This window comes from Brachionichthys hirsutus, chromosome 2 (genome assembly GCF_040956055.1).
Source record: "Brachionichthys hirsutus isolate HB-005 chromosome 2, CSIRO-AGI_Bhir_v1, whole genome shotgun sequence".
Classification (NCBI taxonomy): domain Eukaryota; kingdom Metazoa; phylum Chordata; class Actinopteri; order Lophiiformes; family Brachionichthyidae; genus Brachionichthys; species Brachionichthys hirsutus.
Window position 1 is genome coordinate 2,497,777 of NC_090898.1, and position 26,051 is coordinate 2,523,827.

Sequence of the window (26,051 nt, forward strand, 5' to 3'; positions counted from 1 at the left end):
TAGATTATTTAACGTTTACAATCACTGAATTTTTGCATTTATCATTTAAATGCTAAGAAGAGACTTGCGGTGAGGCACCAGCCACCTGTGCCTCACCATGGATTATGCAATCATTCGGCTAACTGCTGACATGCTATGCAGTGAGTTTGCTGTATTGCCGTCCCTTTGTTTTTCGCTATTTACTATACCTATATGAACTAAATTACCATTGTTCAGCTGATGTATATAATGTAGTTTATGTTGTCAACAACTGTATATGTGTAAAGTGTTTCTTGTGCTGAGCAATTATATAACGGCTGGATAAGAGGCACTAGGTGAGACATGCCGTTTTTGTGCCTCATGGTAGGGGGCGCTAGTGATCCTAGGGATTCTATTTATGACTTGTCTGCTACATAGTAAATTATAGCTAGCTACAATCCACAACTAGCAAGTCAAGATAATCTGATTGTGATGAAGTCAGTGCCTCACCAGCCATGAACCTCACCGCTCGTCACTGGAGTAAGTAGTTGCTATGTTGTCAATGGAGCTGTAGAAACAACTTGAATTTACAATTACATCAATATTCTTGTTGACGATATGATTGTGATAGTGGTTGTTTGCCGTTCATGTGGCCCTGCGATTGGCTGGCTCCTCGTCTGAAGTGCACCTCGCCTCTCTCTTGTGGTGAGGCACCAGCCACCTGTGCCTCGCCCTCAGATCGGCTCCAGCGTAACCCGCGGCCCATACTTCGGATAAGAGGCTGAAGACGAGACTATTGCAATTGTCTCGTTTACAAGAAAATGAATTAACAATGTAATCCACGTAACTCTTTGTTAATACATTTTGTATCTATATCTATTCTTTGCTTTTATATTAGGGATTCTATTTGATAAGTCGAGCAAGGGCATTTTTCTTTGCTAAGTTGGTTAAGTATGTCTCACACCCTTCTGGTTCTCACCATCGTTTTAATTTGTCTCTTTTTAACTTCTGTTTCTTGACACTGGTAGCTGGTTCTGATCCCCAAATACACTGAGCTGCCTGGTTTCCAAGGTAGCGAGCCTGAAGCGGAGCAGCGGCGGGGGGAAATGATTCGCTACATGTGTCTGGACTCCTTCATGATGACTCCGATGCCCGCCCTGGCCGAAATGTGCTCCAAACTAATCTGCAGTATTTCGTCCATCATTCATGATGGCGCTCTGCGTACGTAGATGCTGGTCTTATAGGATGTAGACGCAAAGCATTCTTGTGTTTTTAATAAATGGGGCAGCTGTGGCTTAAATGGTAGAGTGGTTCGTCCAATAACCTCAAAGTTGGTTTGAATCCCGCTCCATCCCAGTCACTGTCCGTCGTGCCCTTGGGCAAGACGCTCCAGCCACCTTGCCTCATGCCAGTGACCTCAAGTGACCTACCTGGTTAAATTAAAGAACAAACAATTTTTTTTCTTTCTAATAATGTCTTTGTTGTGTGTCGTAAGCAGCCTGTCAGTGCAACCCTCAAGGCTCTCTCAGTGGCGAATGTGACAAGGTGGGAGGTCAGTGTCACTGTAAACCCAACGTGATTGGTCAGCACTGTGACACGTGTTCCCCAGGGACCTACGGGTTTGGGGTGAATGGCTGTACAGGTGAGTGTTGTCTATGCCCGTTTTAACGGTAATATGTACCGCCGTTACCGGCGCTCCGGTCGCAGAGGCCGACTTTGACTAGCAGGTGGTGCTGGTGGCACGGCCGTAATGGCAGGCCGGTGAGCCTCACCACCTGTAGCGATATGGTTAAAGGGAACCCCGACTGTAACTACAAATCGGTCTAAAAATACAACCATAGACCTTTACTATGTAAATACATTGACAAAAATAAATAAACATTTCTGATACGTTATAAAATCCATTTAGTTTATTGATGCATGGTGCTCGCCATTTTTTCACATGTGCAATGCAATCTGGGTTGATGACGTCAAATGGTTGCGACCAGAGATGGTGACTCGCGAGTCCAACTCGGACTCGAGTCCGACTTAAGTTCCTGTTTTTAGGGACTCGAGACTCGTCTTGGACTCGTGGTTTGGGACTCGTGAACAACACGAGTCTCGGATCTCGTCTCCCTCACTTTTCCAAATGAGCTGTGTGCCGCTAGCACAGAATCCCCCACCCTTCTTCTCTCGCTCTATTTTTCCAGTGCAAACAACGTCCAACTTTAATGACGTATCCAAACGTCAAGCACGGCGAGCTCAGAGCAACAGACGTCTTCAGCGCCGCTGCCGTGTATTATATATTTTGCTTTTAAAGACTTTGTCCAGCACCAGGACAAGATACTCGCTAAATGCAAACTATGGAGTTCAAATTACCGACGCCACGACGACGACCCCCAACTTTAGTCGACCTTCGAAAATACACCCGGATATAGGGTTGCCAACCGTCCCTTGAAAATCAGAATCATGCTGAACTGACAAGGGACACGCTTTGTTCCGTATTTCGTGAACCTGAACAAGTCCGGCTGATTCTTTGTTCTCCGTGAGTAACCGACTGAATGATTCCTCTCTGACAGCCTGCGACTGCCACTTAGAGGGCTCACTGAGCAACCAGTGCGACCCGGTTACTGGCCAGTGCCAGTGCAGACAAGGAGCCAGTGGGCGCCGGTGCTCGGACTGCCAGCCGGGCCAGTGGGGCTTCCCGAGCTGCAGCCCGTGTCAGTGTAACGGCCACGCCGACCTCTGTGACTCGCACACTGGGGAGTGTATGAGTTGCAGGGACGACACAGCCGGACCCTCCTGTGAGAGGTGAGCATCAATCTGTCTCTGTCATTCATTCCTGCTGATCAGCCTGGTCTTAATGTCCCCACTGCCGGTCCTAGCTGTGTGGATGGCTTCTTTGGAAACCCAGTGCTGGGTTCAGGGACACACTGCCGGCCCTGCCCCTGCCCTGGATACCCCGGCTCGGATCACTTCAACGGCCACTCCTGCCAAGCCGACCACACCTCCAACCAGATCATCTGTAACTGCAAACCCGGCTACACTGGTAAGCAATCGCAGTCCTTGCTTCGAAGTCAGCTGACGTTTTCTGATCTTACAAAGTGTAACATGATATATTATGCATGTGATACACATGCATACATTACAAAAAAATAATAAAGTATCTGGTGACATTTGGCAGAACCTGTTTCTTCTCATAAATATACAAAGTAGTTCACCCTCTAGAACAGCAGGTGGTGCTCTTTATCAAGATAACGCCACCTGGAGGCTGAGCCTCAGAGCAGAGAGCAGAGAAGATTGTTCAAGCCTGCATACAGAACTAGAAAGACAATCAGAGATTGCAGACCCTCGCCTCCAAAAGACTATTCGATCTTGTGAGACAGTAAACAGGGATTCCGGATCAGAGGGGCCAAACCTGCTCTAGCTTGCTGCTCCGGAACGTACTACAAGACACCTTTTGGACTCTTTTTCCCCATCATGCCATTCGTGTCCCTCCCTCTTAAAGTGGCAGTTTACAGCACAGGCACGATTCCAGATGTAAAAATAATTCTAGAATCTGGATCCAGATCCGGATCAACGCCATTCTCGGAGAGGACCGAGCCACGGGCAGAACCTTGCTTGTGTTATTTCAAGTCGATTGGGTTACTAGGTTTTGAGTTATGCCCGCGGACAGACAGACATACAAACAAGCAAACAAACGAACGGACCCAATTGCAATACCCTCGCCTCCCCTTCGGCGAGGGTAACAATGATGGTTTCTAACATACGAGTAGGATGGATAACGAGGATGTTGCATCAGTAGCTGTTTTCAGTAAAGTCCGAATCTCACCATTCAGAGGTTCCACATCAATGGTGTGATTGTAATTATTGCGTGTGTGTTTTTTCCTCTCTTAACCTCAAGGGCCTCGTTGTGACCACTGCGCCCCTGGTTACTATGGCAACCCTGAACAACCGGGCGGGCCCTGCCTGCCATGCCAGTGCAACGGCAACATCGATACCCAGGATCCTGAGTCGTGCAGCCCCACGACTGGCACATGTCTCAAGTGCCTTTATCACACCGACGGCACGTCTTGTTCCCACTGTCAGCAGGGTTACTATGGCAACGCTTTGGTCCACAACTGCAGACGTGAGTCATGGCAGATTTACGCACTTCCTTTTCCTGTGAGCGTTGATGGAGTCGCGCTGAAGCTGTTTATCCAGGCAACCTTAGAGCTGAGTGTTTAACATGACTGAGACCAGTCTCAAAAAATAAATACAAATATTACAATAAAACGGAGCTTGGTAAAATCTAACTTTATTTGTTTTTCATTCAAGAGAACTTTTGTAGGCTTACATTTTTCAGTGGCAGTAAGTCGGACGGTGTTTGGGACAGTTTAGTTGCCTTGCTGTGGCGTCTGTGGTGGGATCCCGGTCCTGAGCTGGACCTGAAACATGGTGAACGCTATCTGGACCTCAGAGTCTCGTTTCTTTCTCGGGTAAAGAAATGATTAGAGGAAACCATCTCAACCTGTTGACAGACTTTAAATGGGTCGCAAGCTGCTGGGTGGGTTCTGGATGGGTTCCATCAGACCAGACACTTTCTGCACTCTTAATCAATCAACCTGTTTTCCACCAGATGAGTCTGTGGAGGCGAGCTTCACCGGCTGCTGCGTGTGATTTCAGGCTGCACCTGTGTGACCGCCGGCACCCTTCAGGCTGCTTGCACCGACGGACGGTGTGACTGCGACAGGGAGACGGGAGCCTGCCCCTGCAGGGAGAACGTGGTCGGACGTAACTGCGATCAGTGCGCGCCCGACCACTGGAACTACGGTCGGGAGGGAGGCTGCGAGCCCTGCGGCTGTGACCTGCAGCACGCCATGGGAACTTCCTGCAACATGGTGAGGAAGACGGAAGGACGGTAGTAGTCGTAGACGAATAGGACATTCATATTCGTCTCTTTCTGCCTCTGCAGTTCACGGGCCAGTGCCGCTGTCGTTCGGGGTTTGGAGGCAAACAGTGCAGTGAGTGTGAGCAGTTCCACTGGGGAGACCCGTGGGTGCAGTGTCAGGGTGAGTCTTCCTGCGTCCACACTTTAGATAACGTAATAAACAGGCTAAATACTCAACCAACATTAAAACAGCAACCAGCAGAGACGGGACTTTTTCATCATGGTTTATTTGTATTTTTTTGGTGTCTCCACACGTGCCCTCTCTCCTCTGTTCTTCTCCTCCTCCCTTCGTTCCATCCAGAGTGTAGCTGCCACCCGCTGGGCTCGGAGACGGCCCAATGCGACCGAAAAACGGGGGCCTGTGAATGCAGGGAGGGCGTAGCAGGCGAACGCTGTGACAACTGCGCTCGCGGCTTCACCGGCGACTTCCCAAACTGCGTCCAGTGTCACACCTGCTTCCATCTGTGGGACGATGCGGTGTGCCAGATCAAGAGGGACCTGGACCATGTCCAGCACAACGTGCAGAAGATCCTGGAGAGCGGGGTCAGGCCGGGAATCAGCGACTCGCGCATCAGAGCGCTGGAGGATAAGCTGAAGCAGGTGCAGGATCTGATCGGCACAGAGGACAGCGACCGGATTCTACGGCTGATTGGACAGAGCATCGATGACCTCAGGTAGTGACGTCACTGAGTGCTTCGGTCACCAATTGCCCCGCATATTTGAATGAAATCCGGCCCCTGTACATCCAGGGCTGAGACTGCCCTGACTGACGGGCGTCTGATGGGCGTCACCCGAGAACTGAACGCAACCTCAGAGGAAAATGAGGCAATGAATGAGGTGTTAAGCGTCCTAGAAAGAGAGCTGAGGAACATCAACACCACTGTGGCTCACAAGCAGCAATTACTGGAGGACTACCGCACCTCAGAGTTTACAGGTAGCAAGTCAGCCGTGTTTTACATCATAATGAGGGTCAACAAGTTGAGCGGCTGAAACTCCTGCATGCCGACTGACAGGAGGTTGAACCGTGAATAAGAATGTCCCCATCAGGATTCTGGGAAAGACTAAAACCTGCTCCTGTTTCGCCACAGACCAGTTTGAGAAGGTGAAGAGGTACCACCAGGAGTCAGTGGAGGCCGAGGAGAAATGCAACTCCACAGTCTCTGGTCCCCTCGGTGCCGTGGAACAGTCCAAAGAAACCCGCAGTCTAACCGGAGACCTGCTGGATGCCAGCAAGGACAAGTTCCTCCGAACTCTGGCTGCCCAGAATAAGTCCTTGAACGGGCTGCGGCACAAGGCCCACGAGCTGGACAAGAAGGTCCAGTCCCTCAACCACAAGGTAGATGGCGCCGGTTCCTTCGACGTCCGCCTAAACGGGACTGCTACCCATAACTAGCTGTCCCGTTTAGTCTTTCACTGACTGGTCTAATTAAAAGAAGCCTTCCAAACTGCCTCTTTGGTTTTCTCACCCATCAGAATCCGAGAAAACCTTTTAAAGCTCGCTGAATGTTAAATTCCAGTTAATGTTCAGCTTGTAATCATTGTAGTATTTACTGCTAAAGCATCTCCGATGATGATGATGATGATGAATATATTTATTAGATAGAATGTTAGGGTACAAGTACAGTCACACAGTAGCATGTATTACAATACAAATAAAGTCAAACATCCTGTCTAAGAGGAGCATTTCTAAAAAGCCCTTGCGGTCTTGTTTCCGTTGAAAGTCCTTCGTACATAAATCATCGACATTTAACAATACAAATAAAACTAATATTAAATTACTAACTTGATGCAAACTAACAATACATTAAAAATAAATGACACCACAGATGCAAAATTACAATAAATTAAAAAGACATAGTATGTACACACAATAAGTCTCTTCACAGCGCTGGTAACTGCTGAGGCAGGATAAAAATACTTTTTGTATTTTAATTTCGTAAGGATTAAACCTTACAATCAGAATCAGAAAACCTTTATTGAGCCCAAAGAGACATTCTATCAGCAACAGTTCTCCACTCTGCAAAACCGGGGGGGGGGTGTTGTCCAGGATGCTTCGTCGTTTCTGAAGCATCCTTCTCTCCATTACTGTCTCTAAGGAGTCCTCAACATCGTCCGGCAGAGCCTCCTCAGGAAATAGAGGCGGCTCAGGCCCTTCTTATTACGGGCTTCAGTGTTCCGAGCCCAGTCCAGTTTACTATCAAAGACTGTCTTGGTCGTTTCCAGCGCGGGCTCACAGTTATTTCTGATTATGCTGTTATTCTGTTGACCCAATCTTCTGCAGCTATGTGGCGGTCACAGCAACACCAGCATCAGCAGCAGTTGTACCGACGGCCGATGCGGCGGCGCTGGCTGCCGTGACAACCTGGGCAATAGCGTATGTGGAGGCGAGGGATGCAGTGGGACTGTGAGCACCTCTGTGGCGATGCTGAATGATGCCAGGAACGTCAGCGACAGTCTGAACGCGGCCAGCGAGGAGGTGCAGCGCATGGCCAGCAAGGTGCTGAAGCGTTGGAGCTTCCCCCCCCCCCCATCTGCCGCGGCGGGACGACAAAGATTATCTTCTAACATCTGCTTTACTGTGTGTAGCTCCAGGATATAGCCTCTCTGACACAGGACGCAAAGAACCAGGCAATGGCCACACTGGAAAAAACCCAGAAGAAGAAGAACCACTTTGAAAACAACAACAGGAAGCTGAAAGATTTCATCAAGAAAATTCGAGACTTCCTCACTGGTGAGTAAAGGAGTGTTGATGGCTCTAAAAAGAACTGGTGCTGCACCCTCAGGTCCATGTTTAGAGAGGGCACAGCACCAGTTCTCTTTCGTGGCAAAATGACTTCCTGGTGCAGTGGAACCTCGGTTGCCGAACATCATTCGTTCCTTAATACTGTTCGAAAACTGAAGCGCCCATAAGAAATAATGTAAACTGGATTACTCCGTTCCTACGCACCAGATAAATACCCATTTACATGCCTACAGTTATATTAATACGTAACTGTGTATCTAAAAACAGATAATGCATAAAACTATAAATAGCAAGAAACAAAAGCATAATAAAAGTACATTTAACTCAATTCTGTGTCCAGACCGCACCGCGGCAAGATCCCAGACACGGATGTCATTTTCATATTTGGCAATTATTTCCTTTTTGACTTCAACAGTGTTTCAATACTTCAGTACTTTCCTCTTTTCTTTTCCAGTAGTATTACTGCTGACTGATCCATGACTAAGAGATCAAAAGAGTAAATGTTAAAAAAACAAAGCGAACAATCAACACAGTGTTTCTCCTACGGCAGGTCGACCTAACCTGAACCTACTCGGGTAGACTCCATTCCGTCTTCAGTTCGCCTCGGCTCCACAGTTTTTTTCCCACCTCCGAAAATCTGTTTGACTTCCAAGGCGTTTTAAACTCAATTGTTTTGGAAGACAACCGAGTCGTTCGAGAACCGAGGTTCCATTTCTATTTAGTCTGCTCTTTGATCATTCTTTTTTTTTACCTCCAGAGGAGGGAGCCGATCCAGAGAGCATTGAGAAGGTGGCTCTTCAGGTCTTGTCGATCTCCCTGCCTGTCAACAAGACCACTCTGGACAAAATGATCGTGCAGATAAAGGACGGCCTTTCCAAACTCAGCAACATCGACGAGGTCATCAAACAAACCTCCCAGCATATCAGCAAAGCCAAGGAGCTTCTGGACAAAGCACAAAATGCCAGGTATGGAACGCTGCAGGCTCCATTTCCCGGAGTGGTACACCTCACATCCAGAGAAACTGGGTCACTGGGGGACAATATGCTGGACAGTTTAATGGTTAAATCAATGTGTATTGGGTGCATTGAAAGATTCACTGAGCTGTTCGCTTGTGATCAGATCATTTGGGATGCAGACATACAGATAAAAGTCATCCGGCCACAAGCAGCAGCAATCACTTCAATGATCAACATCTGTCTTAGGTGTGCAGGAAGGAGACATGTGGTGTGTCCTTGTCATTATGGGCTTCAGCCAGGACCTAGTTAGGCTACCTTCAAATCAGTAAAGAAGTCTTTTCTTTAAAATGTGCTTTGATGGTTGAGTCTCCTGCTCCCAAGTTGCCACAAATATCTGTTGCAGGGTTTTCTTTTTTTTTTTGCAGTTTGTCATTTAGAATTATATTTAGGGATTATAGAAAATGTATTTTTTCTGGTGATATGTTACAGGAGTCGAGCAGAGGGAGTGAAGGACACGGCCAACAATACCAAGCAGGCACTGGACTCGACAGCCAAGGCCATAAAGGATGCCAAAATGGCTGCGGAAGAAGCCCAGGTCAATCTGAACAACACAAAGAGAGCTACATCTGAGGTACAGCAGCTCCAGAGGTGGCGTGTGTGTGTGTGATAACGCGTGAGGCGTCAAACTGCACCTTATCAATCATTCACACTTCACTAGTTCCCGTGCCATTTGCCTCCAGGCGGACGAGAGGTTGACGCAGCTCGAGGACAAACAGACGGACGTCACTCTGCGTTTGAACAACCTCTCCATGGAGGTGGACGCTCTGAGGAACAAGACAGAGCAGAGCAGACAGATGGCGCAGGAAGCCAAAGCACTGGCGGACAACGTCATCAAACTGACATCGTCGCTGGAGCAGGTGAGCGTGCGGCAGGCTCGGGTGGCGTTTCACACTGTGCATGGCGGGAAGAAGACTCCGTGGAAGTAGAGTGAAAATAAAAACACAGGTTATCATGCCACAGAGTCTCAACGACACGGAGGAGCGGTATGCTGAGCTGCAGGAGAAGGTGGATTCCCTCGGCGGGGAGCCGGGAGGGATCGCCGGCATCAACAGGAAGGCCGAAGACATGAAGAAGGAGGCGGAAGACCTCCTCGACAAAGCGAGCAAGGGGATGGAACAACTCAGGAGTAAGCACAGGAAGCCACTTTTAGAGCGAACGGCATAAGAAAGTGTGTTTGACACTTTTAACTAAAGATGGCCACCTGTCACAGGCATATCTGTAAAGCTCAAACAGTAAGACAAGATAATAATTCCTTTAGTAGTCCCGCAAGGGGCAATTCCGAGGAGCCACAGTTGAGCAGATCAGGTTTTTAGACAAACACACAAGCATCTGCACAGATGTGTACCCTGTGCACACAATTATCATTCAAGTTAGTTCTTTTTGACCGTGCCTTAGGTTGCCGACCCCTGCCCTATAGCGCAGTGCTGTCGTTTAGCATTTTATTAATTGTCCTTATTTTATGTTCCATGTTGCACCGAGAGAAATTCCTAGTTTTTTAATGCTTTCACTGACAGTGGAGAATAAATTCCTTCTGATTCTGAGTCCGTTCCTTTCGTGCAATGTTGTGTGCTGAAACAGGATGCGCACAAACTGTCTGCTGTGTCGCGTTAAACTAGACTCTCTGGTTGCAGAGCTGGAGAAAAAGTTCAGGAGCAACGAGCAGCGGATGCAGAAGCAGCGGTTGGAGCTGGACGCGCTAAAGGAGAATGCCACCGTGGTGCAGGGCGAGATCAGAGATCAAGTGCAGAAGTACAGTAACTGTGTGTGAGGATGTTCCAGCTCACGTTTCAGTTTGCTGCCCGATGCATTCAGACCGTCATCGGTGAAGTTTCACACAGTTTCACACAATACCTGTCAAGTGTTAGAAGAGGCCTCTATCCATGGTTTGTAACTCTTAATGAAAACCAGATAAACTCTATTTTTGCTTAAACCTCTCAGATATTACTCCCAGTGATTCACCATCATCATAAATCATGTCATTAAATAATAAAACTATATCAGCATATGTTTTCATAAGTTTGCATATCTGGCAGAAGTGTGTTTAATAATTGGCGTGTTGCCACTGTAATTTGACGCATTGTTTTATTTACAATGCCACACTCCTTATTAAGAAATATTCAAAAGAGTCTGATTTTTAGAAATAATTGTTTGAAAGAAAGAACGAAAGAGTCTTTATTAGATGCATTTCAATGAATATGTGAGTATTCTTATAGAAAGAAATTATTCTGAGGTGTGATGAATCAAATAAATTGGATATAGTTTATGTAAATTGCTCATGTCTTGCGTGCTGTTTGATATGTTGTATTCTGCACTGACATTGATAAATGAGCAGGCATTTAACTGCAGTCATTAAGAATATTGAGCATGGTGGCGCAGTGGTTGCACTGTGGCCTCACCGCAAGAAGGTCACGGGTTTGAATCTGGCTTTCTGTGAGGAGTTTGCAAGTTCTCCCCGTGTCTGAGTCGATTTCTCTCCTGAGTGAGTGTGTGTGGCCCTGCGATGAACTCGCCTATTGACTGCTATAGGCTCCAGCATGACCCGTGATCCGGTAACGGACAAAGACGTTAAGAAGATGAATGAATAACAAACACTCTTTATTTTACGTAAGTTTGACGTGCTCAATCACTAATAGAAATTATTGAACATGAAAAGTGTATCACGCTGTGAAAGAAACTTGTGTTAACCTGACATATTATTTTGCAGACTGGTCCCTCGACCCAGACTGTGTCCTGTATGTAGGCTACCGACAGACTTCACCGTGTTCCAAATTATTATGCAAAGTGTATTTAAGTGTCACAACCTAAAAGTCACCTTACCGGTTTCCATGGGGGCGACAGAGAAGAGGGACGCCATCCTGCAACATCTGTTTGCTATTGTGACCAAAGACTGTCACAGATATTTCATGTAAGTGTCTAAGAACTGCGTTAACTTGTGGAAAAAGGGAATTACTAATAATCAGTAATATTAGTAATAACATTACAGTGACCTTTTCCCCAATATATTAAACGTTATTTCAGTTACAACTTTTAATACTCTAGCTCACATGTGTCAAATTCAAGGCTCGGGGGGCCAAATGTGGCCCTCCAAGTCATTTTTTGTGGCCCGCGAGAGATGTGTGGAGAGCTGTGTTGTTTTTGTAAAATGCTGCATCTGTCATACATGTTCTTAACAGCCCACATATATAGCCAACTACATATGGAGCTGTCCAGTGATGATCCTGAGCGCCAAATGTCAGCACATGCTGGAAAAAACAAAAAAGTTCAAATAACTTTCAATAGTCACCTCCAGCACATTATTCATTTCCTGACTGCAGCGTGTTGCTATTGTTATTGACATGTTGCTGAATTTTTCCATTTGATCAGTTCACTACTGAAGTTACAAACATTGCATATTCAATTGTATAGTTGTAAAAATATATGGACAGATTATTGCTGTTATTATAACATAAATCCTTTCAATTGATCAGTTTAAGAAAACCACACTACTCCATCGATCAATAATCAAACAAAGTATCAGCACTGAACAGCTCCATATGTAACCGGCTAGACAAGACAAGGTGGTGGCTCTTTGGTTTTGCTTTGATTTTGTATCGATTATCTTTGTTCCTGCGTGATGATTGATTTGAATGGAACTTCTCCACATCATTAGATGTGTTAATTTATTCCCATCACAAACTTTGGTTCATACTTATGATTTTTCTCATTTACAGTTTGGCTTTATCTCTAACAATATTTAAGTTACTATCTTTTCAAAAAGTGACATCAAAACTGAATATTTTATTGTAATTACTGTGGCAGCTAAAGAGTTAAATAAATAAAGAAATAATTTAACAGCATGTTAAGGAGTAGTTACATTTATTTTACATTAAATGACATTACATTTAGTTACATTTCTTACTGTGTTATGGTTTACATTTGGCCTTTGGAGGGCAAACATAATGCTAATGTGACCCTTGGAGAACATGAGTTTGACACCCCTGCGCTAGCTTTTTCTCCAGCTGTTAGTTCTATTACGAAGCAGCACATCTCTCTGTAGACTCCGTTCACCGGCTGTAGCCTGTTGCTTTATTTCTGCTGTTCACAGGTAGTGACAAATAAAATAATTATTTATTCGTTTTCCTGACAGCTTTATCTGAGAAACGGGTCACGGGGTGTTGCTTGAGCTTATCCCAGCCGTCTACGGGCGAGAGGCGGGCCACACCCTGGACTACTCATCCCAGGGTCACACACAGACAGACAATCATTCACACACACAACTGCAGATAATGTATGCAACCAATCCACCAAAGTTACAGGTTTTTGGTGGTGGGAGGAAGAACGCAGGGAGAAGATGCAAGCTCGCAAAAAGGCCCCAAATTGGATTTGGACCTTTGACCTTATCGCCAATTTCAAATCCTAATCTACAACATAACAATAGTTCCTCTAATTACCACTAGAAATAGTTCCGGCGGTTTATCTGACTGTAAAATGCAAGATTCAGAGCTGTTTAAATGGCGGCTGCTAACAGCAGCCTCTTTTCAAACAGCACTGGCTGGTTGTCAGGGCTCCAACAAGAACAAGGCTCTCTGTTCACACAGCTTCATTTAGCCTGTAGTCCACCAGAGATTCCTCCTGTTCTCAACAAGATGCTGTTGTCCACGGGGTTCTGGCACTGGAACAAAGAGGGGCTGTCCTCCTGCCACACAGGGCATGTGTAACCTTTGGCCAGCAGGCTTTATTCAGTCGTGAGCCCCGAACACCTGTACACATCAGACTCGATATCAGGCAATCACCAGAAGAACTGATGAGATCAGATTTAAATGTGACAGATTTCATCTAATCCATTAAAGGTGAGCCGACCTGCACGCCTCCGAGTCCTGGAGACACCGATCACCTTCTCCGCAGCACGTACACTGCGCTGCAGTCTGTGTCTGTCCCTGGTGGTGGCGCCAGGATACAGTTTTAGTCAGTTCTAATTTTTGGTTTGTTGTCAGGATTTATGTTCAACACTTAGTTGTGAGAAGTAATGCCCAAAGCCTGACTGTTATTCCTGTAATTATAACAGTTAACGGCAAAGCAGTGGGGTCTGAAAGACTTCCTCACAGTCAGAAACAGCCTCTGCCATATTCGACACCGACTACACACGCTTGTGTTTAAATCCCGCAAACAGCCTGTCGATATTATGGGATGGCTGTGGTCTGACAGGTGTTTTATTTTGAAAAACGACCGGATTATCGTTGATGTAACATTTGCCTTTGAAGCTTCAGGGTCACGTGATACGCTACTCAAAGAAATTATAATAAACCCATAAACTAGGGAAAATGAGGCAAAAACAAACGTCTTTGGGGAGCCTCTTTGTAAAGGGAAAAGGCCAATAACATAAGAGCTGATTAGAGCAAATGTTGCAAATCTGGAGAAGAAACACCCTGGATTAAAAGATAATCCCTTGAAATTTTGAAAACAGAAACAAATGTGAACATGAAGGACAGAAGCAATTATTGAGGGCCACAACCCCAACAAATGTGCATGTTAAGGTGAGGCGTAGAAATTGGTGTAATAATCCTTTAATAGTTATTACAAGTGCACAATAAAAGTGGAAACATTTACATGTATCTTTTTTTATTATTTAATTACCCCACGGTCCGCAGAAAAATCTCACAGCATGAAACCGGACCGGCTGTCCGCCCTCCCCTCGGTCCGCTCCAGGATTCCATCCCGGGGTTTCAAGCCCAGAGGTCCAGGAGTTCAGGACCCTTCGGCGCAGCGAGAGTTTGTTCGGGCTCCATCAACTCCGCAGCAAGTGGACCGAGAGGACCGGACGCGCACGCCGAAGCGAAGACCTGAACCAGGAGAGACCAGGTGAGCGTGTTGTTGTCACCTGCATGAGAACACAACCCCGGAGACGAGCGCAGGAGAGAGTCTAACGCGAGTCTAACGCGAGTCTAACGCGAGTCTAACGCGAGTCTAACGCGAGTCTAACGCCAGTCTAACGCGAGTCTGACGCGAGTCTGACGCGAGTCTGACGCGAGTCTAACGCCAGTCTAACGCCAGTCTCACGGTGACAGCCTGAAGGAATCATTTGATATGTTCCATTAAATGGAAACTCAGACCCCCCCCCGGGCTCCGGACGACCTGCGCGGGGGGGGGGGGGGGGGGGGGGGGGGGGCTGCCCTGCTGAGAACCAAAGTAGACGCAACTTCCATTAACTGTTGTTACTTTGACCCCCCCCCCCCGCAGGTCGTCCGGAGCCCGCTGGTCGATGCGCAAGCGGAGATGCGAACCCCCCCGCGAACCCCCCTGCTAATGCTCCTCAGCGGTGAGTAGACTGCGCCAGTCGGCCCGAGCGTCCCCCCCCCCCCCCCAGGAGCGATGCGCTGGGGGGGGGGGCTCTGACTGATCGCTTCACTCTGATACTGTTAAAATGGTTTTAATCATTTAAAAACAAAACTTCTTTATTAGCCTTTTAATTTTCTGCACTAACCTACACGTGAAGTTTGACCTATTTATCTATTAAACCTTTATTTAACATTCCTTTACGGAACAGAACGGACATCTCTAGTTTGTGACAGTTTAACGCGGTGCAGGAAGTGCTGCCATCGCATCCCAATGCACTGAGATAAGATAGCCGATGCTCCTTTTGTTTGGGCCCCCTGGTGCCCTCCGGGTCTCCGGAGTCGCCCTCCTGTCCCGCTCTGTGGGTGTCGCGCTGTTTATGGTCCTCCTAAAACAGCCCAGCTGAATCCACAAATAGAAACTCCCGCTCCACACCTCCACCTCCATCACTGCTCAGACCCTCGTGGACGCTTGTGCAGAGACAGAGCGGTTCATATGTGTGAACGGAACGACAGCAATGAACTAAGATCAAGTGTTTTTAACTAAAGCAAACCCAAAACACCCCCAAAAGTGCCTGGTGATGCTCGATTCGCTCATTCAGAGCCTGAAATCGTGTTCCTGTCTAACAACTGCGCTCCTTCTGTCGTCAAAGCACAGCGAGCTTAAGATTCATTAGATCAGGGGTCGCAAACCAAAACGAAGCCGAGTTCCAGCTGTTCCTTCGGTCCAGAGCTCTTTTAGTTACCGTGCCAGTAAAGTCAGCCGGTTAACCGATGGTTAAACATGAAAGTTTGTGTAACACCTTCAGTCGTTAGGACTTCATGTCACGGAGCAATGTGGCATCAATCCGTGTCTCCAGGAGCTCAGATCAGCTATGAGCTGAACTTCACACTGACTGTGGATTTTGTCTCCCATCAGGAATCAGAAGTAGTTTTAATGTGTGAATGAGGTTATAAATATTTTTAGTCGCTTTATTGGTCAACTTGACGACTTCTTTTTTTAATGTCTCGACTCGGCCTAAACAACTAGTCGTACTTTGCAGCCCCTACTAAGTTTAACTACTGCTTCTTCAGAGCGGTGTAAGAGACCTCTTTTGCTGTAGTGTAACGTTTTTGCAGAGCAGAGAAAGGGTCCGCAATAGTGCAGGCTGGAAAAGCCCGATGTGTGCAGTACGGACGGCTTTAGTTTGGAGGCAGGCGGTGTTGTGCATTTCAACACACTATAGAGTATTTTTGCAGATGTGTCATGTAAAAGAGCACAAGAAGTTCTGAAAGGTAAGAAAGAACAAAATGGATAATAAATGTATCCAGACCGGGTAAGTTGTTCACAGCTGTTCAGGCAACAGGATCAGGAGGCGTGGCCGTCAACTCTTCTGGCTACCACCATGAATATTAATGCTCATTAGTAGCTATGAAACACTCTGGGAGCTGAACAGTGAACCCAAACGTTATTCAGATCTACATGAAGTAATATAGTCTGGTCTGGTCTGGTCTGGTCTGGTCTGATCTGGATTGGTCTGATCTGATCTGGATTGGTCTGATCTGATCTGGATTGGTCTGATCTAGTTTGGTTTGGTTTGGTTTGGTTTGGTTTGGTCTGATCTGGATTGGTCTGATCTGATCTGGATTGGTCTGATCTAGTTTGGTTTGGTTTGGTTTGGTTTGGGTTGGTCTGATTTGGTTTGGTCTAGTCTGGTTTGGTTTGGCCTGGTATGATCTGGTTTGGTTTGGTCTGATCTGGTTTGGGTTGGTTTGGTCTGGTCTGGTCTGGGTTGGTCTGCTCCAGAAGCAAATTTAGGTGATGATGATGATGAATATATTTATTAGATAGAATGTTAGAGTACAAGTACAGTCACACAGTAGCATGTATTACAGTACAAATAAAGTCAAACATCCTGTCTAAGAAGAGCATTTCAAAAAAGCCCTTGCGGTCTTGTTTCCTTTGAAGCTCCTTAGTACACGGGTAAAGGTAAAGATGAAGATGTGTGTCGGATGTGAAGTGTGTGTCAGTGAAGGTCTGTAAACTCCACACAGTCTCATTTAAAGATGGCAAATTGCACATTGTGCTCTGAGCACAAGCCCAAGGTCAAGGGTCATATCCAAACCCACACTTCAGAGACAGGGTTAATTGGTGTGTGTGATCAGTGCCTGATCACCTGGGCAAAAGACCCCCCGACCCCCACCCCACACACACTTTCTATTTATATTCTTCTCCTGTGGGGGTAGAAGGAGGACCTGTAGGGAGCTCAGGAAGTCATGTGCCTTTAATGTGTACATTTTCTCATTCAGCACATTTCATTTTGGGCAAACATTGGCAAGCTAAGGGGAACCACACATTTTTCTCAGGAGCAAACAGTCCATGTTTGTATGATGTTTTACAGTATATGCCTTTGTGTGCGTCATTTGCTAAATTACTTTTCAGGATGAGATGTGGTTAAGTTGGAATGTGAGAGGAAGTATATCATTATTAGCACATTTGGAAAAGGGAAGGAAGGAAGGGGGCTGAAAGGATTTGGGAAGAAAGATAGAAAGGAAAACTTCACATGAAGAGAGCTTAAGGTAAATCCTCTGTAATTCTCCACTCAGCACATTTAAACCCTACAAAGGGCCCTTCTAATCAATCCACACACATGCATATATGTGAAATTGGTCTGGGCCAGGACTTGAGCCGGCGACCCTCTGGTTCCCAACCCACTGAGCTTCTGCCGCCCCTGAAGATAGCCTTGCAATGGCCAGGAATGTGTGGAGGGAGTCATTAGACAGCGGCGAGAGAGCGTGCTCCAAAAGCCTTTGTGAGGGTCAGCCTCCGGAAATGTGCAGAAACGATAACAATGGTGCGGTAAAGCTTAGAAACCAAAGCACCAGAGGGAAGTAGACTGAAAAACATAGTGTGTGTGTGTGGGGGGGGGGGGGGGGGGCAGGACAAAGGGAAAAGAGGCAGAGAAACTTTAGGCACAGTGGGTGTGGGGGAGAGAGAACAGGTTTGTTTGAAAAGATGGTGAGTTAGGTTCCCCGTCCTGTTGGCACGAGCTTTTCAGGATGAAAAAAAGGAGGTGGAGACATAGCAGGAGGATTTGAGGGGGGGAGGATCAAGAGTAGGAAATAAAGGTGGTGGCCTCATTAACATCAGTGAGGTGGCTGGTACAATGCTGAACCTGAACAGGCCCGCTGGTATATCAGCAGTAAAGACAGTCACTGTCCCAACGTGATCTTTAGCTGGTGAAGCTGCTCTACTGAAGCTACTAATACAAGGTTCATAAATGTTCAGATGATTTTTGATTTTATGTCAAATGAACATGAGAAAATAACCAACCTTATGTCCGGGACTATTGTGTCTGTCCTGGTTCAATCTAAAAACTGTACAAAAGTCAACCGACTTCTACAATAGTTACATAGACTATCCTTTCTGTGCATCTGTGTCCACATCGACGTGCCAAGCTACTACAAACTGCTCGTGGCGGTGGTCTGCATATGGTACATTCTGGGTTCCCCTCTCTTCCAGTGTCTTTGGAATCTCCCATTTTTCACCTCCACTCTTCAGGAAACGTATTGGGCATGTTTGTGAAGGAAATAGAGGAAATAAAGAAGTGATGGGCAAGTTTGGTATTCAGGACAGCAACCTAGAAGGACAGATGGTGGTGGACTTTACCAAAAGGATGGAAATGGCTGTAGTTAACACTTATTTCCAGAAGAGACTAGAGCAGGCATGGGCAAACCCAGGCCCGGGGGCCATATGCGGCCCGGTGGTCTTTTTAATCGCTCACACAAACACTCCATCCATCTGTTCTTGGTCCGGTCCATCTGTCAAATTTTAGAACCTATTGTGGCCCGCGAGTCAAAAAGTTTGCCAACCCCTGGACTAGAGCATAGGGTGACCTAGAAGAGTGGAGGGAGGAGCACACAGGTGGACAACATCTTGTGTCGACGGAGAAGTTTTAAAGAGGTTGGTGACTGTAAGGTCGTGGTAGTAGAGAGTGTAGCCAGCCAACATAGGCTAAGTGAGGACAACCTAAAGTGGCATTAAAGCGGTTTCTGACCCCTGAGCTCGAGAAAGCCTATACCAGGGTACCTCGAGAGGAACTGTGGTACTGCCTGAGGAAGTCTGGAGTGGCAGAGAAGTATGTCAGAGTAGTTCAGGAAATGTATGATAGTTTTACGACAGCAGTGACGTGTGCAGAGTTTAGTGTAGAGGGGGGGGGGTTCCCCCCAAGGATCAAGTGGGAAGGTCAGTCCTCCATCTGCACCTCTGTCAGAGGGACAGTGAAGGTTAGATCTTTTGGAGGAGAGGCCCGACATTGATGGTTTGGGCATGTTCAGAGGAGAGACGGGGACGATATCGGTAGAAGGATGCTGAGGATGGAAACACCAGAGAACAGGGCTAGAGGTCGACCATGGAGACGATGCATGGCCAAAAGAAGAAGAAGAAGACGACTCGTCAGGAAGCTAAAATTGCATGACGTGACAGTAACAACACTTTTTTGTGTAGCAGGGATTTATTTTGACTTCATAATACATGGATACAGTTTTCCGGTGATGGTGAGCAGTCCTTAAGTCTAAACACAAGAACAAGCAGCACTGAGCCTCCTGAAAAGCCACGGGAGAAGAAGAGTTCCACCCATCTAGTTCAGAGTTATGGTGGGATCACTGCCAGATGTTGCCTGACTTTGTTCAGTTCAGTTAATGCCGAGTTGACACACTTGGGAATATATTTACGGTCTATCATCATTAGCCGATTCGCAGCCTATCATTGTGTGATTTGTAAGATAGCTTGCCAAAGTTGAAAGGCACTTAATATGAGGGAGGCTGGAGCAGAGACGCCTTTATTGTAGTTTTGTCTCAACAGCGGCTCTTCTTTATTCAGATTAACGGCTTCAGCGGAAACGAGTCTGGTCTTATTGAATGTATCTCTCTGTGTCTAATAACAGCCTGTTTTATGCAGCTCTCTCAGACACATCCACACTTGTAATTGTCGAATGGTCAACAAGCAGCAATTAACATTGTTGCAGCCTGTCAGGATGGAAGGAGGAACAAGGAAGGAAGACAGACTTCCCCCAAATAAGATGAGACAAATAGTCGGAGGAAGTAACAAATGAATGTGATTTAAGTATTTCCCGTGAGGTTTGTGGTGAGGATTTTTATCACCATCTTGTAGTCCTGTTGTTGCACACGGACATGCACCCACAAGGTCATCAACAGGTCAAGTCTGAGCTTGAAAAACGAGTTCACACACCAGCAGACCTGCAGCGTGACTGGAGGGTGGCCAGATCATAACCGAGCAAATGTGGGACACTCAGGTCACCCCGCGTGTTCTATCTGCCCAGTGTTTGACCTTTGCCTTTGGCCATAGAAAAGGAAACGGTCAACGCTGAATAGAAAGCTAGAATAAGGAGCTCATATGTGAGCAGAGGCGTTGTAAGCTTTCATAGTGGGGAACATCAAGTCAAACACACACTCTAATCTGGACGACCAAATCTGCCACAATTAAAAATGAATACAAATCAATTAAAAAACGGAAAGAAAAGAATATATACGTAAATAAATAAAAAAAAACAGTTAATATAAATAAAAAATAGAAAACAAGATTCAAAAAATATATATATATGTGGAAATAAATACACAGATTAATATATAAAGATAATTAAATATCAGTAAATAAATAAAAGCGCTCTGCTCTTATATTTAATGCAGCAAATGTTTTTATTCAAATGAGGGGGGGGGGTCTTGGGTTGGGTTTAACTGTTCTCCTATTGGTTGATCGACGTGGGTGCATAAATCGACGAGGTGCTCTTTGCAACAGCCACACGACTCTCAATGGCAGTAAATATGGCTACAACCTCGAGGGATCTCCGCTCATTATGGGATGTTTCTGATCGTTTACTGAGTTCCTGAGTTTACAGGGACTTGTGTGAAGAGCAGAGCACTTTTATTTATTTATTGATATTTAATTATATTTATATATTTATTTCCATATCTTGTTTTATATTTTAGTATATATATGAACTGTTTTTTATTTGTTTATGTATATATATATTTTTCTTTTCCTCTTTTTCCCTATTTATATTTATTTTTAATTGTGGCCGTTTTGGTCCTCCATATCTCTAATACGTGTCTCGACTCGGGTCCATGTGTGCTGCTGTTTTTCACCTTTTCTCTAAGTGCTGGCAGATTGCCTTGGTCGGATTCGCTGGTTAGCGCCTCCAGTGAACTCATATTTACTCTGCACAGCGCTCCATGTTTCTGAGCAGCTAGGCAAACACACAACACAATCACCAACAAACCCCCCCCCCCAAATAACTGGCGGGCGGGTGGTCTGGTCTGGTCCTCGCCGCTCACATGTTGGCCATGTGTGTCTCTGAACTGGTGGATTTGCTTTTCATCAAGATGCAGAAATGTTTAACTTGTGTCATTGTTTTTATTTACTTGTTGTGTCAGCAGATTCCAACACTCTGGTGGTTTTGATAAATCCTTAGTAATGTTATAAATGTGGGAATGAAGGCTGGAAGGAGGAGGAGGAGGGTTTAATGTGGGCCGAGTGCCTTCTCCTCCACTAAGTTGAGAACAGACACTGTTCTGTTGTTGCGGCTCCGCTGTCCACCTGTTGCTGGTGTTTCCTCTCCAGTCTGGGATCCAGATATCTCCAGGATGACACGGGAATGTCGGCAGCTTCCCCAGCTGCCTCCCAGGGACATGCCTCCCTCGTTAATCCCGCAGACGTGTCACCAGGCAAAGTCTCTAAGTAGAAATAAATCATCCAGAAAGATCTAATGCAACCTGCACTAAATCTGAAAATAGAAACAATAAATAAAATACAGAAACAGATGAAATGATCAATCAATTCAAGATGAATTCTGTATCTGAGGTAGAACAAAGTTGTTCAGACTTGTTTCTTTGCACAGAGAAGTCTGAAAGCATTAATTTATGTTTTCTGTAAAGATCTACATTTTAACAGAAATTCAAACTCAGATAAGTTAACACTTTTTAATTTAATTTAATTTTTTTGCACACAACATATTGAACAGTCAGACAAATAAAAAGAAACAGACTGTGATCAGAAAACCCCATGGGGCTTATAAAATTACAACATTAGTACCGTAAATCAAAAACAGTAAAATGAAACAATAATAAACTAAACACAGTAATATATACACAGTACATGAAATGTACATAACACTGAAAACAAATTAGAACTTAGTCAAATATAATTTATATGGTTGAAGAGTTGAGCACATTTTTTTGTGTGTATTGTAGAAGCCGTTTGTCAGTAAAATGGTGAAACAATGTAATAGTGTTGGTCCAAACATTATTTATGTTATTAGAATATTTTGGATGATTTAAAAAAAAATGGTTAATGTCATATCTTGGGCCATGTCCACAAGTTGCCGCAGATTTCTGTCACTGAAAAAGACGGTTTTTGAAAACGCCGGCCAAAATGCAGATTTTTTTAAAACCCTAAACTCCGGTTACAAGCGTCCAGACGCAGACGCGTAACCGGAGTTTAGGGTTTCGTAATCTCTTGCCTGCGACAAAAACTGCGTGACTGCGTTTACATTCAGAAGCAGCACGGATTCCTCCTACCCCCCCCCTCTCTCTCTCTCTCTCTCTCTCTCTCTCCCCCTCTCAACCCAGCCGGTCCAGGCAGATGGCCGTCTACTATGAGCCTTAGGTTCTGTCCAAGGTTTCTGCCTGTTAAAGGGAAGTTCTTTCTTAAAGTACTTGCTCTGTAAACTGTAAATGTTTTTGTCGCATGCTGGCGGCAGAGCGGCTTTAGTGGCAGGTGTGCTTGTGTGCTGCACCTTCAGATCAGACTCACGGAGAGCAGAGATTCAAAGGCCGGGAGCCAAGCTGGGGATTAAACTGAGCTCACCCGAGACAAAAGGGGTGGGGCTCTAACTCGTTTGGAGAATGAGACCTGCCCTGCAGACTGAAGCCTTCGTTCTGTGTGATGAGTCTGACAGTCACGTGGAGGCCCTGCTGGCATCGGCTTTCACCGTCCTTGCTCATGAGCTTCATGGTATTTTCTTTGAAGTGTTCAAGAATAATAAGTCAGCAGCGGCGGGTAGTGGGATCGGCCTCAGGAAAAGCCCGATGTGTGGTGCGATATAAAAATGGTTACATGTATGATAGTAAAAGCAGATAAAGGCCTTATTTTGGTCTTTAACATGGGGCACAGCGCCCTCGACACACACACACACACACACACACACACAGCAGCACCTCAGCCCCTTCTCTCAGCTGTCCTTCATTCCTCTCTGCCGCTCCATTTATGGCTGCAGAGGGAAGAACGAGAGGAAGATTAAGGAAGAGCGATGTCACGTCGAATCAACCACTATTTCCCCTTCATCAAAGCCTCATTCAAGGAAATGCAACAAATGCAGCACAAGTGAGGCTTCACTTCAGACAGTCCTCTGCTGCCCGCCTTTCTCGCAGTCTGAGTCAAGTCATCTCCGCGAGCCTGGCATTTGATGCGGGCCATCCAGAAGGCCTTCGAATGCATGGGGTTGAAACTACAAGCAGCAGCGTAGCTTGTGCCGTAGCAACGATCTATTCAACGTGACAAAATAAATTGTCATCTTGTTCCCACTTAATCCAGTGGGATTAGTGAAAGTAGCAGCGGAAATCTCCGCCTGCAGTGATCCAGAATCCAGGATCTGGATCAATTCCAAAATGTAATCATCTGTTTCATTCCCAATATTTCATGAAAATTCACTTGATGGATTTGTCCCGGGCCTGAATGAGCCTTCAACACAGCCTGGCCTTTGTAGATCAGGATTGATGAAGGGTCTGACTTCAAAGACCAGGTAGGGCTGCACAATTGATCGAATATTAATCGCGATTATGATTTTGGACTCCTACGATTAAATGAGCATAATCGTTGCGATATTTAACCTTTACATGCGTGCTCCGCTCATAGAAAATACTATATTTCAAATCAAATGATTTCTATATTAACCGCCAACCACCAGGGGGCGATGGAGATGCTTTGCTGTCTTCAAGCCGCTGCACACGAACCCTACAGCGACAGCATGGGAAAAACTCTAAAACTTTACTGAATGTTGCGGGAGAGGGAGAGAGAGCGGTAAAACAAAAACCAGACGCCTGTGCGATTGTATTTATATTTTGCCTCGAGGAGATGTACTGAATTCAGGTGAAGAAGAAACTTATTTAAGTCTTATTTTGATGCAAATATTTGAGCATTAGCAAGAATGTAGCACAACACGAATGTGGAAGCAGCGCTCTGTTGATTTAAAGGGGACAAAACTCACTTTTCCCGTGTTTCTACACTATTATGGTGATTTTGGGTCCTTATCAACCCCAAAACAACAAAATAAAGCATCCAGTCAATCCTTCGTAGTTCTGTAATCACCTCCTGAAACACGTCTGGAGGAAATTGCGCCCCTTGTGACGTCACAGCAGGCGCCCGCTTGTTCCCACAAATGTTCACAAGCGTCCGTCCACGCTTTTCCCTGCATAAAGTTGATTTTTGGTGGGACAGCTCAGATTTTCATTTTCCCTCCCCCATTTTTGTGTTTCTCTAATAGTCAGATCTGTTAGACTTTCCATGTAGACTTGAGGGAGGGAGGATTAGCAACACCTGTTGTTGACCGACCGCAGACTGTCAGCAGCACCCTGGTCCGAGCGGCTTCCTCATAGCAACACAGAGATTACTGGTCCCCGAGCCCCCAGGAGGAGAACGTCACATCGCTGGAATGCTGCTGGATTCTCTTTCGTTCAGTCACAACGAGGCTCCAGAGTGAAATTAGCCTTATAATGCTACATGCTAACGACGGGTGTGAGTTCACTTTGATAGACAGATAGACCTGCTGTCTCATGCTCATCATGACCTTCTCCTCCTCCAGGCCTGGCTGCTGTTGCTGCCCTGGAGCCCGACCACAGCCACGGCTGTGCCAATGGCAGCTGTTACCCGGCAACAGGGGACTTGCTGGTCGGAAGAGAAAAGAACCTGAAGGCCTCGTCCACGTGTGGGATGAGGAGGAAAGAACGCTACTGCATAGTCAGCCATCTCCAAGTCAGTGTGTGTCCCATTACGTTTCAGTTTGGATCTGTGCTTCTCGCTGGAGCCTGAACTGCTTTCCTCATTCTGACGCAGGACGAGAAGAAATGTTTTGACTGTGATTCTCAAAGGCCATATGACCCGGTGTACAACACCATCAATCACCGCATCGAGAATGTCATCACCACCTTCAAGCCCCACCGCAAGAAGTCCTGGTGGCAGTCAGAGAATGGTGAGAATGTAGGCTTGTTGGGCAAAAATAGGTATTACTAACAATGAATTCTGTTGTTTACCTGAATCTCACGTCTACTGGGAAAAGATCTGTCAACACAGTTTAACACAATCAGTATCTATCGTCATTTCTCAATCAAAGTTCCCCATATTAACAATAAAGAGTCACGATGGCGGCGCGTAAACACGCAGCGGCTTCTCGCTCTCCCGACAGTGTTTACGGCCGTCTTTGTCGCGTCTACCTGTCTGGTTAAGTAGAAATCTCTTCACCGTCATTAACACTAACGTAACCAGGGTTTATGTCGGTAGCAGCAAGTCACATTTAATGCTTTATTAATGTTATTTTTACTGTATTTATTTGCCATAAATGGAAAACACATGCGCATATTAAGATTTGCAAACGTTCCATCTGAAGAATGAGGCGGCATTGATATATTCAAACGCGGCTGGTCACAACGGGCAACTCTTAAGCAGCAATCGTGGAACGAGAGGATCTCGTCTCTGCTTTTTGCGGATGCTGCGGTCCTCTTGGCTTCGTTGATGAGCGACTTCCAGCTGTCACTGGGGCGCTTCACACACTTCTGAGTGTGTTTAAGTATCTCTGGTTCTTGTTCGTGAGTGAAGGTAGGATGGAGCCGGAGATCGACAGGCGGACCGACGCTCCAATCCTCACCTCTATAGTCATGATTTATGGGTGATGTCCGAAACAGCAAGGTAGCAAGTACAAGCGGCCAAAAGGAGGGTGCCCAGGCTGAGCCTTAGGGATAGGGTGAGGAGCTCGGACATCCGGGAGGCTCTCAGAGTAGAGCCGCTGCTCCTCCACATCGAGCGGATCTCGATGTTCCGTGAGGAGGCCTCCCGGACGCCTTCC

General features: G+C 46.1%; 2 protein-coding genes across 2 annotated transcripts in view; both read left to right on the forward strand.

Moving 5' to 3' along the window:
• lamb2l (laminin, beta 2-like) overlaps positions 1–10,394 on the forward strand; it is a 33,866-nt gene extending 23,472 nt beyond the window's left edge. Inside the window, exons 18-34 of the mRNA XM_068750454.1 lie at positions 987–1,179; positions 1,457–1,600; positions 2,517–2,748; positions 2,823–2,986; positions 3,842–4,066; positions 4,603–4,817; positions 4,892–4,988; positions 5,169–5,541; positions 5,617–5,801; positions 5,956–6,203; positions 7,149–7,364; positions 7,454–7,598; positions 8,368–8,575; positions 9,056–9,197; positions 9,307–9,483; positions 9,587–9,752; positions 10,258–10,394. Coding sequence (XP_068606555.1) covers positions 987–1,179; positions 1,457–1,600; positions 2,517–2,748; positions 2,823–2,986; positions 3,842–4,066; positions 4,603–4,817; positions 4,892–4,988; positions 5,169–5,541; positions 5,617–5,801; positions 5,956–6,203; positions 7,149–7,364; positions 7,454–7,598; positions 8,368–8,575; positions 9,056–9,197; positions 9,307–9,483; positions 9,587–9,752; positions 10,258–10,394 — 3,267 coding nt within the window. The remainder of the gene's footprint in view (positions 1–986; positions 1,180–1,456; positions 1,601–2,516; positions 2,749–2,822; positions 2,987–3,841; positions 4,067–4,602; positions 4,818–4,891; positions 4,989–5,168; positions 5,542–5,616; positions 5,802–5,955; positions 6,204–7,148; positions 7,365–7,453; positions 7,599–8,367; positions 8,576–9,055; positions 9,198–9,306; positions 9,484–9,586; positions 9,753–10,257) is intronic.
• A 3,994-nt stretch (positions 10,395–14,388) lies between these two features.
• The window catches only part of lamb2 (laminin, beta 2 (laminin S)), a 38,286-nt gene continuing 26,623 nt past the window's right edge, over positions 14,389–26,051 (forward strand). Inside the window, exons 1-4 of the mRNA XM_068747484.1 lie at positions 14,389–14,464; positions 14,843–14,921; positions 24,795–24,964; positions 25,046–25,181. Coding sequence (XP_068603585.1) covers positions 14,879–14,921; positions 24,795–24,964; positions 25,046–25,181 — 349 coding nt within the window. The 5' untranslated portion in view covers positions 14,389–14,464; positions 14,843–14,878. The remainder of the gene's footprint in view (positions 14,465–14,842; positions 14,922–24,794; positions 24,965–25,045; positions 25,182–26,051) is intronic.